Source organism: Sorex fumeus, unplaced genomic scaffold (genome assembly GCF_029834395.1).
Source record: "Sorex fumeus unplaced genomic scaffold, SorFum_2.1 ptg000044l, whole genome shotgun sequence".
NCBI lineage: Eukaryota > Metazoa > Chordata > Mammalia > Eulipotyphla > Soricidae > Sorex > Sorex fumeus.
This window is the reverse complement of record NW_026606101.1, coordinates 68,925,508-68,946,572: the sequence shown is the minus strand read 5'-3', so window position 1 is coordinate 68,946,572 and position 21,065 is coordinate 68,925,508. Positions and strand designations below refer to the sequence as shown.

Here is a 21,065-nt window from a genome sequence, read left to right as displayed (position 1 = left end):
CATATGGTAACACTATTTTTACTCTTGTGAGGAACTGCCACGCTCTCTTCTCTAGCAGCTCTACTGTTCCCACCAACAAACAGTTTACCAGGCTTCCACTTGCTCTACCTCCTCATCAGTCTGTCTGTTATTGTTTTCCCTCTTCATAAACAAAAATCTTCTCCCTGGGCATGAGGTGGCAGCCTGTGGCAGTTTTGATTTGCATTTCCCAACTTGGTGACCTGGAGCGTCTTTCCACGTGCTGGTCTGGCCATTTCTGTATCTTCCTTGGAGAAACGTCTATTGAAACCCTTCGCCTAAATACCCAACCACCTCCTTTGATTTTCTTGATGGAGAGACCATGTCTGGCAGGTCTGTTCTCTGCTGAGGGCCCAGAAACCAAGTCTGATGGGCTGGGAAGGGCATTCTGGGTGGAGGGCAGCAAGAGCAGAGACACGGAGGTCTTGGGCTGGCATGCCAGGCACACTCGGCTCCCCAGGGTGTGGCAGAGCATGGACACAGGTGCAGAAAGAGCCACCCAGATGCAGGACAGGTCCAGCTGTTCCTGCCTACAGAGGGTCAGCACCAAAAGCTTCCCCCTTGGAGGCCAGGTGGGGGAAGATGTACCCATGGAATTCAATGCTGCTGTCTGAAAGGGCCCTATGGCGCCCAGGTTAGCCCAAACATGGATTTATTCCTGAACTTGGGGGCTTTTGAGAATTGTATGAGAGATTTGCAGGTAAAACTCTGATGCTTGGGAAATTACTGTTCAGGGGAACTACATGAGGTGCCGGGAATAGAACCTTGGGTTGGCAGCATGCAAGGCAAGCACCATATCCACTGTACTAACTTCCCAGCTCCCATGCTTTCTTTTTTAAACATTATAAATAATCCGACTACAAAAATCCTATAGTTATATATTATTCTTTGTCACTGAATCCTAATTTTCCTATTTGAAGATGGAAGCTCATGTGTTAATATTTTAGTGACTGTGCATATAACAGAAATATAACAGAAGATTCATATGCTGTCGGTATATATACATATATATATCACTGTATCACTGTCATCCCATTGTTAATCGATTTACTGAGTGGGCACCAGTAATGTCTCCATTTGTCCCAGCCCTGAGGTTTTAGCAGCCTCTCCTTACTCATCTTTCCCAACGTATTGGAGGCTCTTTCTGGGTTAGGGGAATGAGACCCATTATTGTTACTGCATTTGGCATATCGAATATGCCACAGCTTGCTTGCCAGGCTCTGCCATGCAGGCAGGACAATGTCAGTAGCTTGCTTTTGGCAGAAATGCATCCTGTTCCTGCAGTAGGTTACTGGGGCTGGGCCACTCCAGGTGGGAATAGGTTTCGTGCCTTGGCTTATTCCCCTTGGCGGACCAGTGACTGTCATCCTCCAGAGACCACTGGACAGTCAGGTTTGGGCCTGCAGTGACGAGACATGTGGGGCCTCACCAGATGGGGACGGAACCGGCCCTTTCCTCCCCATCCCAGGGAGACCTCGAGTCGCCGCCTACAAACGGCCTCTCTGGCTCCTGATCAAGCTGATTAATGGCCATTATCCCAGAAACTCAGAAACAAATCTCGAATCCCAGAGGCTTTTGGCAGAAATGCATCTGGACCGCATACACGGCCATGGCTCCAGAGGCAAAAGGACTTAATCCAGAGCCCGGCAGCTTGCGGCAGAAAAGTGAATGGACCATGCGTTAAACTACGGCGCATGCCTCCCCGGGAGGGAAAGGATGTTGCTCCCTTCTGCCTTTCTCACCCCGGCACCAAGGTGGCTGCCGCCTCAGAGTTTATTGGAAAGCCAGGTATGAGCCGGTGGTGACGGGGCAACTTCAGTCTCATGGGAAGGGGGGGCAGTACCAGCTCGTCCTTCACGCCCTACTGAGGCCCTGAGTTGCCCCCCACGAGCGGCTCTCCGGCACAGCCATAACACCAGACGCACAGAAACCAATCACGTAATTATCTGGCTCTTTGCAGAAACCCAAAATTGCGCGGCTACAATAGTGGCCGTGCAACATTATATGATTCTCATAACTAGCTATAGAAAACAAAGTATTTCACAATGGCTTTTCAGCAATTCTGATTGTTGGGGGGAAAATTTTAAACAATAATGGTGCATCTTTTGTCGAAATAATGAATGCAATCAATGTAGAGAAGAGAAGTGGAAATCATCTGCCTCACAGGCATTGGGAGGGGTGGGAGGGGGGTATATTGGGGCTCTTGGTGGGGAAAAATGAGTACTGGTGAAGTGAGAGGTGTTTGATCATTGTATGACTGAGACTTAAACCTGAAAGCTTGGTAACTTTTCCCACAGTGATCCAATAAATAAATGTAAGAAGAAAAATAAATAAATAAATGAATAAATAAAACTATGAAAAAAAAGTAAGGTGGCATTCATGCCCAATTCAATCAGCTAACCAGTGAGTGAATAAATAGCAGTACTCCTACATAAAAAAATAAAATAAAAAAGATGGGCACTACAGACTTGAGTGTCATCCCCACGAGTGAGGGAGAACCATAAGGAAGGATTTGTGTGCAGGCTTAGCAGCGAGGCTCATTTCTCTCCCTCGGGAACTTTCTCTCCTGAGCTTGTGGCCACTTCTCATGGGTTACTGCAGAGTGGGCAGTAACTTGCTGCCCGTGGGGCCCAATGGCTCGGGGACGTTGGCTTGAACTCGCTGACAGCTGCAAACTCATAATATTGCTGCAAAACTTCATAAACTCAGAAGCCTGGAAAGAGCCCAAGTGATTTGAGGTTCTGCTCACTTGTAAATGTCTGACTATCATGTCCACAAATGGCAAATGGAGTAACTCAATTTTGAGACACAGCTGTTATTTGGAAAAGACCCATCTAGGAATGCAAGCTCCTTGCGAAACGATGGTGCTTCATTTCTGTCAAGTACCAGGAAACCGCTAAATGGCCACGCCATATGGCAAATGCCCACTCAAAGCCGAGATCGTCGGCACACCATAATGAGCCCGTCTTGGGGGGAAGGAGAGAGGACAGAGTCGGGGTTCTGTCGAAAAAAGCAGAGTCGCTGCCACACGTCTCCGCAGCCCGGAGTCCTGAGTAAGGATTTTTTCCTTCCATGAAAAATTCATATAAAAAATCAAGTTACGGTAGACTTTTTTTTTCCTCAGGTGTATTTCCCCCTTCAAACAATATCATTTGAGTTTCTGCATATACAATCAGTTTGGCTGGGTGATAGAAACTTCTAAAAGTGAGCCACTTTTTCATTTGTTTTCATGGTAATTCAATAAACATTCACTAGGTAGCACCTCACTTATGGTCCAGCAAAGCTGCATTTCACAGGAAAAGTAGAAGACTGATAGCTTAAAAGATTAGTTCTCCCCGAATTAGGAGAGGTGGGATGCCCAAGTCTAGGATGGTAGCTTGGGTCCTGCTTTCTCTTCACTTATTATCTCTGAAACCTCACATTAGTTCTCTTCCTCATGGTCCAATATAGCTGCCTTAGTCCAGCCATCACAGACTAGACCAGTGTATCTTAAGCTTTTTTCCACTTGTGACCCCTTTTTAGCCCAAGAAAGGCAAGATGGAGAGCAACATCTTGGTTCATTGCACATTTTATTCTTGATTTAATTTTTGCTTGGTGTGGATTCAGAAAACTTTTAGTGTTGCCAACTTTTTTGCAACCCTCTACAATCATTTACCCACACGGGTGTCACAACCCACAGTATAAGAAGCTCAAATGTAAAGAGCAGGAGTGAAATAAGGGAGAACAGACTTTCAGAAATTCCTGGAAGCATCATCCAGCACTTCTGCTTACAGGCCAGTCCTCAGTCACAGGGCCTCGGGGACTGGAAAATGAGCATTTTTCCAGCTGAAGACGAACTTCTGTCTGTCCAGAAAGAGGGAGGAGATAAGCACGCAGGGTTTGCTCTTGTTGCTGGGTTGCAAGCTTGCAAACTGAGCCTGGGTTCTTTTTTTTTTCTTTTCTTCTTTTGGGGAGTAGGGGGCCACACCCACCAGTGCTAATTCCTGGCTCTGTACTCAGGGATCACTCCTGGAAGTGCTCAGGAACCACCTGTGGTGCCTGGAATTAAACCAGGGTTGGCCATTTACAAGGCAAATGCTGTAAGCCCTGTATTCTGGCTTCGAGTCTGGGTTTCTTTACCCCCGTGCCACTGCAGCACCCCCCCCCAAGTTGCTGACCGACTGATTTTAATTATCTTCTCCTTTGCACACCTCTCACAAGATCCAAGACCCAAGATCCAGGCTTCTACCTTCCGTGGCAGCCTACCAGCTGCAACTGGGAGAATATTTCTTCTTCATCATCACCAGGTGCTCCTTCTACCGGAATGGCATGAAACCTCCCATTCCTGTTTTCCAGTAGCAACTCAGACATTGGAAATCCATTTCAGGGGCAAGTGATGCTTGGAGCTGAGTTAAGGCTGAGCTAGACCCCAGACCAAACAGGTAGTCAAAGCTGATCTGAGCAAGTGGATGCATGTTCCACAGCCTTGTCTGGTTTGAATATGAACCACCGGGGAAAATGGTGGCACCAGGGCTAGAGAGATAGTACAATGGACAAAGACGGTACTTCCCTTGCACATGTATGACCCGGGTTCTATCCTGGGCCCCCCCTTATGGTCCCCTGAGCCCTGTCAGGAGTGATTCTTGTACACAGAGACAGGAGTAAGAGCACTGTAAGCTGTGTAAGAAGGAGAAAGAGAAGGGAGGAAGGAGGAGGAGGAAGAAGGAAAGATGAACGAGAAAGGAAGAAGGAAGGAGAAAGAGGAGGAAGAGGAGGAGGAGGAGAAAGAGGAAGGAAGGAAGGAAGGAAGGAAGGAAGGAAGGAAGGAAGGAAGGAGGAGAATCTTTTTTAGCTAAACGTACATGCAGATGTAAGGTGTCTAGTGCCATCTCATTTGAATATGAGAAAGAATAAAGGAGCTAATAATTTTGAGATGCCTCCTCCTGCCATTCCCCACTCCCTTCTAGATTCTAAGTGGTTAGTGCCCAGATTCTTGACGACAGGCCAGAGGGTGGCATGACGGCTTGACTATCACCAGCTCCTGTGTGGTTCGTTGAGGCTAGACATTCATTGGCTCTTCACTCTAGTGCTGAAACAAGCGCATCTGTGGCCAGGGCCCTCGGGGGGCACAGCACAACCCCGCTCTGTCACTCTGAGCCCAGTGGCTCTTACTCACGTCCCCCTCCTGCAGCCTTGGAAACCAGCCCCACTTCTGCGTGCGGGGTCACCGGAAGCCTCCGTCCTTTCCCGGTGCTGCTTCCAATCTTTTGAAAGTTCTCAAAACTGCAGCTGCCAGGCTGCCCATGATCACCAGCCGGGGATCCTCCTAATTAGGAGGTGCGCTTAATTAGCATGTCTGTTGCCTCCAGGAGGGGAGCGGGCTGAGCACCCTTTGCTCCCACAAACGCAGCTCGCTCTGCTTGGCACGCGGCAGCCCTGGGTGCCCATAGCAACAGTGGGCGAGCCTGACCCAACCTGAAAAAGGCAAAGCGCCCAGTGTTCCCTGGTGAAGGTGAGGGGCTTGCACAGGAGCAAGCAAAGCCCGGGGCCCCTGAGCCCTCTCTCCACCCCCAGGCTCCTCCACCACACTCCCCCGGAGCTCCTACCTTCTTTGAAGTGTCTGTGTCGTAGGAGATGTCTGCAGAATCCGTCTCCAGTCTGTGTGGCTGCCTGTAGTGCACGGTGGAGTTTGCAGCCCCGTTCACGTGGCGGGGAAGGTCCATTGCCTCGCGGGCTAAGACGCACGCGTGGTCCCCGCACACCTGGTCCCCGCACAGGGACGAGCTGATTTCTCCGCTCGCCCTGCCCATCCGTGTTTCCATCATCCTGTGACTAAGGGGCCTTTGGGCAGCAGGCGTCGCTCAGATGTAGTCGATGGGGTGGCGTTGCCTAGCACCACATTTTCCGGTGATTGGGGTGCGATGTAGGTTGCAGGAAAGGCCATCGCTGGGCATCGGGCACAGCCCGACCAAGGCTCGGCAGCGGGGCCCTGGGGACAGTCACCCCGGCTTCCTGATGCACCCTCCCGAGTCCCCAGCACCCTAACGATGCCATCCTGACCCCCGGCCCTGTGCTCCATGTGCCCTCCACGGTCTCCGGGTCCGCACCCACTCGGCCATGTGCCCGTGGTGGTCCTGCTGGCCCAGCGTCCCCTGCACCCTGTCCGGCGGCCACATCTCCCCTGCCCCAAATAGGCCAAAACCTCCCTCTCTACCTTCCTCCCATTCCCAAGGTGGTGGCCATGCCTCGAGCCACGTCCAGAAAACTCTGGGGGACACGGCCACTGGTCACTTCCGCATCTAGGACGCTTGCGCGGAAGTGAACCCCTCCCCCCTTTCCGTCCAGGCTGTGGGTGGAGCACTGCTTTGGTCCTCCCCCTCCTCCTTCTGGCCAGCCCGGCCTCGCCAGTTAATATAAACGGGCCTTTGGTGGCCTCTGCCTTGGCTCTGGGACCAGCGCTTGCCCAAAGGGATTAAGGTCTCGAGCCCGACCCCAGAGTGTGCTGAGTGTCCACAGGCCTTCCTGTAGGTGACGGGAAGTAAGGCGAGGACAGGTTCCCCCCTCCCCCTTCCCCCAGCATCCTCCAGTCCAGCAGCCGGCACACTAGGATGCAGATGCTCAATGAGGAGCCTCCCCGAGTATGGACTGGGGACCAGTACTGGGCCTGCCCTGGACGTGGACATGGCTCTCCTGGGAAGAGGGTTGCTGTCAGGGTGACTGACACTATGACATCCGTGATGTCACTCCTGCTGAGGGACGCACTCCTGTCACCTGTGCACGGGGAGAGGGGGAGGGCTGGGGCTCGTTCTGGCTTGAACATGGCACAGTGGGGCAGGATAACACATTTATTTGTGCCACGGGGACCCTCCTGAGTCCCAGAAACTGGAAGGGCCATTCCTCTGTCTCAAGAAGGCCAGGACCATAGATGGTGAGATAGAACCAGAGCAAGGACGGGGCTTGGTGGGTTCCAGTCACTCATCTGCTCCATGCTTGTCTCCTGACCGGCAGGTGGCCACATTGCCAGAGTTGGGATGAGGGGAGAAACACCCCTTCTACTTGGTCCAGCCCACCTGGGGCACTTGGGGATGGAGCAGAGGAAATCAAAAGGGAGGGAGTGGCTGAAGTATCCTGTAAGCTGTCTCCCTGGTAGGGAGGGGCGCGGGACTCCAGCAGCCTCAATGGAACCATAGCCAGCCTGCAGTGCGCAGGGGGCTGGACCGGGTGCACTCCCTGGACTCTGGGGCTTTCACATCCCTCCCTGAGCCCAGGAGGACCCTCAGATGTTTCCTGCTGTGGTGCTGGCCACCCTCCTGGTCCCGGCGCGTCCATGGCGAGGCCTCCTCCTTGCTGGTCCCCATGTTGCATCCTTGGCCATCTCTCTGGGGGGAAGAGAAACAGTGCCCCAGACGCGGCTGCAGGGCACTGACCGGAAAAGCTGCCCTGTGGCCCACACCCTGACGTGAGATTCTGTCCCCAGGAGGACAGAGTGGCCGCTGTGACAGCTGTGGACGGGCCTGACGAGATGAAGAATCGAGTCCCTGTGGTGCTCCTGGCCTGCGGCTCCTTCAACCCCATCACCCACATGCACCTGCGCTTGTTCGAGGTGGCCAGGGACCACCTGCACCAGACAGGTCAGTGGGCCCGTGGGGGCAGGATCACATGGGCACACAGCTGGCAGGGGCTGGCGGTGGGGTCTGGGGAGGTGCATTTGAAGAGTTGACATCTGCAGCAGGGAGGGACAAGTCCCGTCTCTGGCCTCTGAGTTGAATGCTCCTAGGGTCCACCTGACCCCATGCACCACCTCTGCTCTCACAAATGCCAGAGGCTCTGATCACTTTCTAGAGCTACATCTCTGTTCAGAAACCCAGCCTGGCACCCCCACACAGCTGGGGATGTGGGGACCCTGTTCCTTTTAGAGCTGTCGCTGCTCCTCAGAGGAGAAGCAAACATCCTAGAATAGGACTTTGACATTTCCCCCTCCGAAAAGATCTTAGATGATTGCAAACCCGCGGTCCCGTATGTAGAGCACTTCCAATACAGATGGCGGGACGCTGCCAGAAATATTTAATCAGCCGAAAATACCAACTCTGGGACCGCTTCCTCTCCCTGGCTTTCCATTTCATTATTAAGAAAGCAAAATGGCATTAAGAATCCAGCAGGTTGTTTCAAAAGAACATAAGGCATTTATCTATGGTGGTCAACTAGAGATGAAAATACGTATAATATATTTATATATGTTAGGTATTTCTGTATGTAATTTATAGTTTTATAGTGTTCAAACATGTGTGCCTTTGAGAGCGTGGTTTTTACCTCCAAATCAGTTTCTATTTATTTGTTTTGGTTTGGAGCCCACCCTGAGATACTAGGGGGGCTACTCCCAGCTCGGACCATGCTCAGGAGATGCATATTGAGGTGTTGGGGTCCAACCCCGGCCTCCTGTGTGGTTTCAGTCTGTTTCACCATCTCTCCAGCCCTGTATTTAGTTTCAATATACAAAAAGTTATCACAGTAACATATAAATGCTTTCTGCAAATAATTTGCATACAAAGGTTAATTTATCTTAAAGGCCTTCTACTGCTTTTATAAAATATAAAGTTTATTCTTAAAAAGTTGAAAGTCTTCAGTAAAACATTAGCTGTTATGAAGGAATGAGAAAAACCAATCTAGTTGAATATGGTCAGTGAAAGGCAAAGCAGTGAAGCAGAGAAATAAACTCGGCAAAAGATCCTCGTGATCACCAATGAGCAGTGAAAATGCAGATGGGCACGCAACAGACACAGGTGTGGTGACAGACGCAGGTGGGGAGATGCTTGATGCACACCAGGAGCCCCGTCCTGCGGCTACACACACATCACAGTCGCCGCAGCTGGCTCTGGGCTTGGTGCTGGTGTTCCAGAGCAGTAACTCACCAGACTAAATAGCTTTAGCCTAAGAGATTGGCAGAGAGTAAAGACTGACCAACCACGTTCAATGATACGACAAAATTCAAAATTCTTGGGTGATAGAGACCAGTGTTCTCGTCTTGGTAGTGCTGAAGTAAATGTTAAGTCCCTTGGAGAGGCCATTCAGGCCAGAGTATCAGTATACATGTTAGAGTAAACAACAAAAAACAGTATTAAACACTCTGACCATGTGGCATGTCTTCTAAAATTGAGGATACAATATTATACAATACTGATACAATAAAGCAAAATATTATAATAACCCAAGCCAAATATTTGGAAAAGTAAAAGATAGCAATGCATTAGTTCATTAAACATGAACTTAAAGATACAATAGTAGGAACCATCTGAAAAAAAAAACACAGGGTCAGGAATATTACTTAGTTGTAAAAAGCATGTTTGGCAAATGTGAAGCCCTCGGCTAAAGTCCCTGAACCTGATGAATAAATAAAAGAAGCACAAGAACAGAAAATATTTTTTTCAGAGAAAAGATATTTTTCAGTAACATGTGGATTACAGAAGGAATTATATGCTATAGTTGTAACTGGCATTCTAGGAGAGAGAAAATGCAGAAAATAATAGGAAAAGATATTTGAAAAAAATTAAAGCTGAATTTTTCCTCCAAACTTGTTGGAAACAGTTTTCACCAAGTAGTTCAGCAAACAAAGGATTTCAGCAAATCCCAAGCATAAGAAGCATGAAGCAAAATACACCAAGTTATATGACAATCCCATTGCCCAGAACCAGTAGTCTAGAGGAAATCTCTGAGGCAGTTACAGAAACACAATCCCACATGACAGCAGGTTCAGCAATCAGAAACAACATCGTGATAGTTCTGAAAGAAAAAAAAATCACCATCCTGGGAATCTGTCGCTATTCCATAGCCAGTGAAAATATTTTTCAAAGCAAATGGCAAGATAATGACAATCTCAGATACACAAAACCTGCAAGAATTACTAGCAGCAAAGCTAGTCTCTGCTAGTGTTTCAGGCAGAAGGAAAATGATACCAGATGGAAATACGTGTCTAACAAAGGAATGCAGAGCATTCTGATAACCTGGTGGGAAATTGTGTGTATTTTCTTCCTGTGATTTAAATTTCTTTAAAGAAGTTCATAGACTACTTAAACAAAAAATAACAACATGTGGAATTTATAACAGAGAAATTAAATATATGACAGTTCCAGCCTAGGAAGGGAGAAACAGAAGAATACTCTTGTAAGGTTCTTACACTATACACAAAGTAATATAATGGTATGTTATCACTAAAAAATAGAAGGATAAGTCATAGATATAAATATATTGTAAACCTTTCTACGACCTCTTTAATAAAAATTTAATAATTAGTTAACATGCAAAATAAATAAAATAGAACATGAATATTCTCAGTTAACCCAAAAGAATAATTTCTAAAAATAATAGATGATACAAATAGAAAGCAATTAACAGCAGTGTAGACTTAAACCTAATCACATCAATAATCCTTTTATGTGTAGTCTAAGAACTCCTAGTAAGGGCCAGGAGGATCGCTCCATGGCTGGGAAGCTGACCTCACATGCTGGGGGAAAAGGCAGCTGAGATAGAGAAGGGACCACCAAGTAAATGATGCTTGGAGGGCTCACTCAAGATGAAGATGTGTGCTGAAAGTAGACTATGGACCAAACTTGATGCCACTTAGTACCCGTATTGCAAACCACAACACCCAAAAGGAGAGAGAGAGTAAAAGGGAATGTGCCTGCCACAGAGGCAGTGTGGGGATGAGGTGGGGTGTGGCAGCAGGGATACTGGGAACATTGATGGTGGAGAATGGGCATTGCTGGGGGGATGGGTACTCGATCATTGTATGACTGAAACATAATCATGAAAGTTTGTAAGTCTGTAATTGTATCTCAAGGCTATTCATTTAAAAAAAAAAGAACTAGTGAAAGGAAAACAGTATCAGAATGAATAAAATGGTCAAGACCCAACTTCTACTATAAGGTGCTTATAAGAGTCAAATACAAAGATACATCACTGTATCACTGTCACTGTCATCCTGTTGCTTATCAATTTACTTGCTAGTAAAGTCTCTATTCGTCCCAGCCCTGAGATTTTAGCAGCTTCTCCTTACTCAACTTTCTCAATGCTGCCATATTGGAGGCTCTTTCAGGGTCAGGGGAATGAGGCCCGTTATTGTTACTGTTTTTGGCATATCTAATATGTCACTGGTAGCTTGCCAGGCTCTGCCATGCGGACGGGATATTCTTGGTAGCTTGCTGGGCTGCCCAAGTAGTATAATATACATATTATATCCCTCTGTGATTTGCTACCTACTGTCTGAACCCCATCAAATATGATGTGGTAAAGTGAAAACAGAGATAGATAAATGGGACTATCTTAAACTAAGAAGCTTCTGCACCTCCAAAGAAACAGTGACCAAAATACAAAGACAGTCTACAGAATGGGAAAGGATATTCACCGAATACACATCTGACAAGGGGTTGATATCCAGGATATACAAAATACTGGTTAAACTCCACAAGAAGAAAACATCCAACCCCATCCAAAAATGGGGCAATGAAATGAACAGAAACTTTCTCAAAGAAGAAATCCGAATGGCAAAAAAGCACATGAGAAAATGCTCTACATCATTAATCATCAGGGAGATGCAGATCAAAACCACAATGAGATACCATCTCACACCTCAGAGACTGGCCCACATTCAAAAGAACAAAAGCAACAGATGCTGGCGTGGATGTGGCGAGAAAGGGACACTCCTTCACTGTTGGTGGGAATGTCCACTGGTTCAGCCCTTCTGGAAAACAGTATGGACGATTCTCAAAAAATTAGAAATTGAGCTCCCATTCGACCCAGCAATACCACTCCTGGGAATATATCCCAGAGAGGCAAAAATGTATAGTCGAAGTGACATCTGCACTTGTTTGTTCATTGCAGCACTCTTTAAATAGCCAGAAACTGGAAGAAACCTGAATGCCCAAGAACAGATGACTGGTTAAAGAAACTCTGGTACATCTACACAATGGAGTACTATGTAGCTGTTAGAAAAGATGAAGTCATGAAATTTACATACAAGTGGTACAATATGGAAAGTATCATGCTAAGCGAAATGAGTCAGAAAGAGAGGGATAGACATAGAAAGATTGCATTCATCTGGGGGATATAAAGTAACAAAGTATGAGATTAATACCCAAGAATAGCTGAGATCAGCACCAGGAGGATTACTCCATAACTTAGAGGCCAGCCGGGTATCCTAGAGGAAAGGGCAGCTCAGATAGAGAAGGGAGCACCAAATAAAGGATGTTTGGAGGATCCTCCCAGGAGGGGAGATGCATGTCGAAAGTAGACTATGTTCTGAACATGTTTGCCACTCAATGCCTCTTTTGCAGACCACAACACCCAAAAGGAGAGAGAGAACACAGGGGATTGCCCTGCCACAGAGACAGGGGGGGATGGGGGGATGGGGGTGGGGGGATATTGTCCATGGTGGTGGAGAATGGGCGCTGGTGGAGGGATGGGTATCTGATCATTGTATAATCGAAACCCAAGCACAAAAAATTGTAAATCTACAACTGTAAAAAAAAATAATAAAGGGAAAAATAAGATAAATATAACAAATAAGTTAAAAAATATGATGTGGTAATTATGAAAAATAGGGAGGGAGTGTCTTATGATGTGTCGAGGAATGTGTTCACTCATATGTGAGGCTCGGCCCGAACGTGTGGAAAATGGCCTGGAGCATGGTGGCAGTTGGGTAGTGGAGGTCAGCTGCTGGGGCTGGGTCCCTTGGGGCGGGGAGGGCTCTCACCCACTCCCTCTGGGGTGCCCCGAGTGAAAACAGTCTGGTGCGGAGTCCGGTGGCATGCTTATGGGGGCCTCATTTTATGCTCCCTTCCGGGATAGTCAGCCATGAGTTCTGGAGGGTGGCCAGTGAGGAGATTATCTGGCGCTGGCAGGAGGCGGCTTATGGGTACCATAAGCCACACCCACAAAGATCCATCTAGGTAAAAAGTAAAAACAATGAAGAACGGTTCCCTAATGACACAAATGAATAGACAGCTGAGCTTTCTATTACAATATCCGAGAAAATAGATCTCAGAGGCTGGAGTGATAGCGCAGCGGGTAGGGCGTTTGCCTTGTATGCAGCCAACATGGCTGACCCGAGTTCGATTCCTCCACCCCTCTCGGAGAGCCTGGCAAGCTACCGAGAGTATCTCGCCCGTACAGCAGAGCCTAGCAAGCTCCCCGTGCCGTACTCAATATGCCAAGCACAGTAACAAGAAGTCTCACAATTTGTTGTGAGATGTTACTGGTGCCCGCTCAAGATCTCAGAGTGAATATATTGCCAGGGATAAAGAAGATCATCTCATAATTATAAAGAGGTCAGTACTTTAAGTGAAATAAGACTAGACCTTTTGTTTAAAAGCTTTAATATTTAAAAATAGAATTTTAAAATAAACTAGAAGCACAAGCAAATGGCAAAGAGAAATGGACAAATATACAATTACAGATGGCTATTTCTGTTTGCTTCTTACTGGTACTGTAAGTACATGGGAAATTATTAATAATATGAAAGAATTGCACAGCGCTATCCCCTGTCTGAGTGTTGACTTTAATAGGGTACTTGAACAAACATCTGCCTAATGCACTTTCCTTTCAGAGGCACAGAGAACATTTACCAAGGTAGACCATTTCTAGTCCTTAAAGAAGGATAAATGTAAGAGAACTGAGCCCTGGAAAAATTTACTGTCTTACCACTTTGGAGTTAAATTATAAATTAACAACAGAAAGACCTCCGGAAGATTCCTCCACCTTGGAAATGAAATCATGTACTTCTAAAAACCCAGAGGTTACAAAAGAAATCAAAGTAGAAATTAGGAAATATTTTAAACAGAATGAAAATGGAAACAGAGCATTACTAAAATTTTGAGATATCACTAAAACAGGCATTTAGGGGGAATTTTATAGCATTAAGCATAATAGTAAAAAAATATCGCAGTGACTCAGCTTCTACCTTATGGAATTAGATATAAAAAGACACAAATGAAACACAAAATATAAGAAAATAGTGAAGAGCAAAGCAGAGATCAATGAAATCTAAAACAGAAACAATATAGAGATAATCATTTAAACCAATAGCTGTTACTTTGAGAAAATCATTAAAATTGGTAAACCTCTAGCCAGATGCTCTGGACTTCAAAGTAAAACCACAAATTACCATTATAGTAATAAGAAAGTGTGACAATTCCACCGATCTTAAGAAGATAAGGAAATATTCTAAACAACTTGAACTGAATTGGAATTTGATGATTTACATGAAGTCGACGAATTCATCAAAAGAGACACTACCAAAACTGAGAATAGATTTTTTTTTCAAAAAGAAGATATGACTTAAATAGTGTTAGAGCCATTAAAGAAATGTAACTTGTTTTCAGTATTTTTCACACATTTCTGAGAGGATTCTGGGAAGATGGCAGAGGAGGAAACCTCAAGAATCTGCCTCCTTGTCCAGCCTAACTGCAGTGGAACCCTGGAGTTTGCCGAGAGGTTTCAGGTAGGGCTTGGTCAAGGCAAGTTAAGCTCAGCACAGTAGTAGTGGTCCATCACTCACCCCCCAGTCCCAAAGCCGGTAACTGTGATGCCCATTCCAGCAGCTTGCACACTGTTTGTGGGAGTCAGACAGGCTGGATGTCCAAAAGGGTCCTATCCTCTGAATATTGGGAATCTGTGCTTGGATTTGGTTTATGCCTCTGGTTATGGAGGTGATGCTGGATAGGCAGGCAACCATGCATGCACCCACTCCACTGTTGTAAGACACCCACCAGCCCTCCAGAATGATGTGACTCCTAGGGCAGGAAAAGTCCTGTGTCCTTTATAGCTTCTTCTTATTTCTCTCCTTTTCCCGTGTTGGGATGCAGAGATTTGGCTATTTAAAACAACTGCACAGATGGGGAAAATCAGAACATGGACACACATGTCCAGGGAGAAGCTGCTGGAGGAAATACTAGAGAGAACATTAAGCTCACACCTTGGGCTATACCGGTAGGGAAGCAAAAATAATTAAAAAGATAAATACAGCCCTCCCCCGCCCATTAAAACCATTCTCACAATTATCAGTACATTCAAAGATCCAGTTTTCAAAAAAAAAATCCAGTTTTCAACAACAACAATGACAAAAAACACAAGAAACACAAAGATAAAACAATAACTAGTCACAGGCAGGCAGTGAAAATCAGCAGAAACTCTCTGAAAAAATAATCTGCTGGTACATGTACTATATGAAAACTTTAGCACGATGGTTTATAATACTCAGAGAATGAAAGGAAGATGTGGAGACCATCAAGGAAATGATGGATGAATACCAAGTAAATACCAATAACGGGAAACCTAAACAATCAAAAAGAAGTTTTTGAGCTAAAACATATGATACCTGAACCAGAATAACTTTATAGAGGAATTGAAAAGCAGACTCGAGCATTCTGGGAAAAAAATCTGCAGACTTGCAGATGAGACCACTGAACTGATCAAATCTGGGAAACTGAAGGGAAAAAAAGATTAAACAAGAGTGAATAGAATCTAATAGATAAAGGGCATCACCTCGGAGGTCAATGTAGGCATTTGAGGGTTCCAAGAAGTGAAATTAAAGATCATGCAGATTGTTGATGGGAATGCCGACTGGTCCAGCCTTTTTTGGAAAACAATATGGGCACTCCTTAAAGACTAGAAATTGAGCTTCTATATGACCCAGCAATACCACTTCTGGGAATATATTCTGGGAGTGCAAAAAAGCATAGTAGAAATGAAATGTGCACCTGTATGTTCATTGCAGAACTGTTTACAATAGCCAGAATCTGGAAACAACTGGGTACGTCATGGTGTCTCACTAACAAAAATTTTTTAAAAAAGAAAGAAACTTTGGTATATCTATGCAATGGAATATTATGCAACTCTTAGGAAAGATAAAGTCATGAAATTTGCTTATAAGTGGATAGACATGGAGGAAAAAAATCTGCAGACTTGCAGATGAGACCACTGAAATGATCAAATCTGGGAAACTGAAGTAAAATCATGCTAAGTGAAAGTATTCAGAAATAGAGGGACAAACATAGAATGTCTGCACTAATTTGTGGAATATAAAATAATGTAATATGAGACCAATACCCAAGGACATTAGAGACAAGGGCCAGGAAGATTTCTCCACACTTAGAAGCCTGCCTGCTTCATGATCTGGGGGAGAGGCAGCTAGAATAGAGAAGGGATCACTACATCAATGATGTTTGGAGGGATCGCTTGTAATGGGAGATGTGTGCTGAAAGTAGATAAAGGACCAAACATGATGGCCTCTCAATATCTGTATTCCAAACCATAATTCCCAAAGTAGAGAGAGAGTAATAGGGAAATTGCCTGCCATAGAAGCAGGGGGAGGGGTGAGATGGGAGGGGGGATACTGGGGACATTGGTGGTGGAAAATGCGCACTGGTGGAGGGATAGGTGTTCGATCACTGTATGACAGAAACTCACACATGAAAGCTTTGTAACTGTATCTCATGGTGAGTCAATATAAATAAATAAATAAATAAATAAATAAATATAATGCAGAATGCTTAAAAGAAATAGCAGCCCAAAACTTTCCAGATCTGAAGAAAAAGTCTTCCAGGGGGCACTGTTGAATTCCAGGAACCCAAGGAAAGCACACTTAGAAACACTGTAACCAGATTTTTCGGAAGAGACAGTCCAAGAGAACATTGAAAGTGTCAAGAGAGACATGAGACATCACATAGGAGGAACCCTCCCTTCCCCCGAGCCACCAAACCCCCCAAAAAGGATTTCCAGCAGACTTCTCTTTAGGAAAGGTGGTGACCAGAATACAGTGGGTTGATGCATTCAACGTGCTGAAAGAAAATAAAAACTGTCCTGGAAAAAAGTGAGGGAGAAAGTTAGACACATTCCTAGATAAATTAAAATTGAGGGATTTTGTTTCTGCTAAACCTTCCCTGCAAGAAATGATCAAGGGACTCCTCTAAGGTAATGAAAAGACATGAGACAGAAACTCAAGCCTGCGTGAAGAAATAATGATCTCAGAAGCACTGTGTATGGACATCGATAAAGGCTAATATTATCAGAACAGTGGTTTGTCACTGTGTCTTTTTTTTCCCTATGCAATTTAAGAGACATCTAAAGAAATATGTACTGGAAAAGCAAGTGTTATTGTGGCTTTGGTTTGTTACTGAAAATATTGTTTTCTACAAAATTTAAGAGACTAATGTGTTTAGAGAGTATTTAGTTTATGTTTGGGGCACACAGTGTATGAAAATGGAATTTTGTCATATCCTCAACTGAAAGCAATGGGGGATGGATTTGTAAAGGAGCATTTTTTGTGTGTGTCATTGAAATTAAGTATGAATTCAAATTACAGTACTACAGCTTTTATTATTAAATGTGGTCCCCACAGTAACCAAAAAGAAAATAGCTATAGAATATGCACAGAAGGGAATTAAAAAGGAATCTAAGCATTTTAATATTTAAAGAAATGAACCAGACCCAAAAGAGAACAATAATTCAGAAAATTAGGGGCAAAAAAGCTGTTAGACTCACAGAAAATAAGTAGCATGGCAGAAGTATGGCCCAGCCTCCTTATTAGTAATTACTTCAAATGTTAAGGGATTAAAATTTCCAATCAAAGACAGAGATCAACAAAATGGATTAAGACATGTGATCCACTTATGGTGTCTCTGCAAGACTCTCCCTTTAGAACCAAATACTGAAACAGATTGAGTTTTAAAGGATTCAAAAAGGTTTTTCAAGCAAATGGCAACCAAAGAGAGCTATGTCTCAGCTACAGATAAGGTCCTGCAAATTAAAGATTCAACAGATAAAATATATAATTATAAACATTTACACAATGATAGTTAAATACATGAATCAAAAAATAAAACAGAGTTGGGGTCAGAGAGTTCGTATAGCAAGTAGGGGCTTGCCTGACACACGTCCACTCTGGGCTCAATCCTGGTACCACATATGCCCCCCAAACACCTTCCTGGAGTGATCCCTGAGCACAGGGCCAGGAGTAAGCCCTGAACACCACCAAGTGTGGCCCTCATACCATAAATAAATAATAAATAAATTAGAAAAAATAAACAATGAATGGGAGAAAAAGACAGCTCCTATAATAGTAGTGGAAGCACACATACCTTATTTAAAATAATAATCAGACATAAGTAAGAAAAGAAATTTAAACAATACATCAGCTAGATGTAATAGACATAATCTGAAACTGTGTAACATCAGAAGTGTATATACTCTTTTCAAGTACAGAGGGACATTTCCAGGGCATACTTACGTAGTCACTTACCCGCTGAAGCGATAGCACAACAGGTAAGGCATTTGCCTTGCATGTGGCCAACCACATATTCGATTCCTCTGCCCCTCTTGGAGAGCCTGGCAAGCTACCGAGAGTGTCTTGCCCAAACGGCAAAGCCTGACAAGGTCCCCGTGACGTATTCGATATGCCAAACACAGTAGCAACAAAGTCTCACGATGGAGACATTACTGGGCCCGCTTGAGCAAATCGATGAACAAAAGGAGAACAGTGCTACTCTCAGATCAAAAATTGAGGCTTAGTTGATTTTAAAAGATGAATTTCATAGAAAGTATCTTAACTAGCCACAGCAGGAAAAACTTATAAGTCAAGCAGAAGAAACACTGCAAAATCCACAAAATTATGAAGATTAAAAAATATACTTTTGAACAGTGAATTAAAATCACCAGGGAAATTAGAACATACTTGGAGATAAATGGAAACAAAAACACAATACACCAAAACTTAGGGATAACATCCAAAGCAAAGGAGAAAACTTACATTTACACACACACACACACACACACACACACACACACACACACACACACCACTACCACCACCACCACCACCACCAGAAAGACCTTAAGTCAGCAGCCTATTATAATCCCTTGAGCAACAACAAAAAATCTAAACCCACAGCAGGCAGAAGAAAGAGAATAAAAAGATTAGAACAGAGATCAATGAAATCAAGAACAGAAAAACACAAAAGACGAAACTGATAAAAATCAAAATCTGGTCCTTCGAGGACTCAGGGGATGGCTCAGTGGAACAATATTTGTCTAGGAAAGATGAGACCAAGAGTTAGATCCCAGCATCACTGCAAACCACAGAGTGTGACTCACAGCCCTGTTGGATGCAGACCCTAGTAGCATGGCAATAAAAATCAGTTCTCAAGAAATCGATAAAATTGGGCTGGAGCAATAGCACAGAGGGTAGGGCATTTGCCTTGCAGGCGGCCAACCCAGGTTCAATTCCCACCATTCCGTATGGTCCCCTGAGCACCGCTAGGGATAATTCCTGAGTGCGGAGCCAGGAGTAACTCCTGTGCATCGCCAGGTGTGACCCAAAAAGCCAAAAAGATTAAAAAAAATTGATAAAATTGACAAGTCTTTTGCTAGGTAAACTAAGAGAAACAGAATACTCAAATGGCCAAAATCAGAAAAGAAAGAGAGGAACCAGCACAGCTGGTTCTCAGCAGTGACAAGACGTGTGAGAGAGTTGGATGAATCAGACTGGACAACCAGGGTGAAATGCACAGATTCCGGGAAACACATAACCTCCCACACTACATTTGGAGGAAGTTCGAGTAGATCTGTAAAAAGTAAGGGTGAGTGAAGCCGTTACCATAAATTTCTTGTTGCAGAGAGCCCGTAGACCTGATGATTTCATCAGTAAATCCTACCAAACACTTCACGAACCAATCACAATCCTTCTCACGCTGTTTTCGAAATTTGAAGAGGGAGAATACTTCTTATCTCATCTCAGAAGGACAGCTTTGCCCCCTTACCAAAGTTACCAAAGTCAGATAAAGACACCAGGAGAAAACAAAGCTTTATACCTCAAATTATTATAACATTTTCAGATTATAACATTTGCAGAAGTCTCTGAAAAGAAATTCCTTGTGACCTTAAGTTATGTAAAGATTTCTTAGACACTAAAAGCACAATCCTAAATACCAATGGTGGGAAAAATAGATGTGACTATATCAAAATGAAATCTTCTGCTCTCCAAAAGATACTGTTAATAGAAAAAAGTAAGAGTTACAGACAGGGAGAAAATACTTTCAAGGAACTCATCTAATAAAGAACTTGAATGCTTTAATATATAATGGCTTTACTATTCCATATATATTTAATAACTCAATAAAATGGGCAAGATATTTGAGGTGACTTGTCATCTTATCAAGCAGATACTTTCATACCATCATATAGAAGATACATGAGTGGCAAATAAGCAAAGAAGGATGCACCATGTCAGATGGTCAGTGCAGAGGAAGAAGCTTAGGACATTTTCTGTTAGGACAACTGGGACTTTTAAGGAATCTGACCACCCCGGGGGGATGGAGTTATAGCACAGGGGGTAGGTCGTTTGCCTTGCGCATGGCCAACCCAGGTTTGATTCCCAGCATCCCATATGGTCCCCTGAGCACTGCCAGGAGCAATTCCTGAGTGCAGAACCAGGAGTAACTCCTGAGAATCTCTGGGTGTGACCCAAAAAGCAAAAAAAAAAAAAATTTGATCATCCCAAATGTGAGTAAGATACAGGCACTCATCTACTGCTGGTGGGAATATGGGTGTTGAAATGGCTTCAGCAAATAGTGTGCTGGTCACCTGTTTTTACCTGTCATATGAGTTCAGCTGCCCACTCTAGGTATTTAACTCCCAAGAAATAAGAGCCAATGTGATAGATACCACACTCATGATCTGTCTCTCCATTCAGTGGATAAGTACCCAGCATCCAAAATGAAAGTATGAACCAACAATGTAGATACATCTCAAAATAAGTTTTGAATAGAAAAGAGCCAGATTTTTAAGTGTGTTTATAATATGTATGCCAATGATACAAAATTCAAGACGTTGCAAACTAAAGTGAGAGCAAGCAGATTAGTACTCAGCGGCGAGGGCAGGACAGTTTTCCCAAGAGGGAAGGGTTGTAAAGTGGCACAAAGAAATTTGGGGGCAACGTGGATATATTCATTATCTCTGATTATGGTATAGAAGTCAGTGGCATATACAAATGGCTAAATTTAGCAAGGGGGTCTGGAGATAAC

General features: G+C 44.5%; 1 protein-coding gene across 1 annotated transcript in view; it reads left to right on the top strand.

Moving 5' to 3' along the window:
* Positions 1–21,065, top strand: part of NMNAT3 (nicotinamide nucleotide adenylyltransferase 3) — a 94,270-nt gene that overhangs the window by 29,477 nt on the left and 43,728 nt on the right. Inside the window, exon 2 of the mRNA XM_056122052.1 lies at positions 7,475–7,628. Within this exon, the coding sequence (XP_055978027.1) occupies positions 7,520–7,628 (109 nt within the window). The 5' untranslated portion in view covers positions 7,475–7,519. The remainder of the gene's footprint in view (positions 1–7,474; positions 7,629–21,065) is intronic.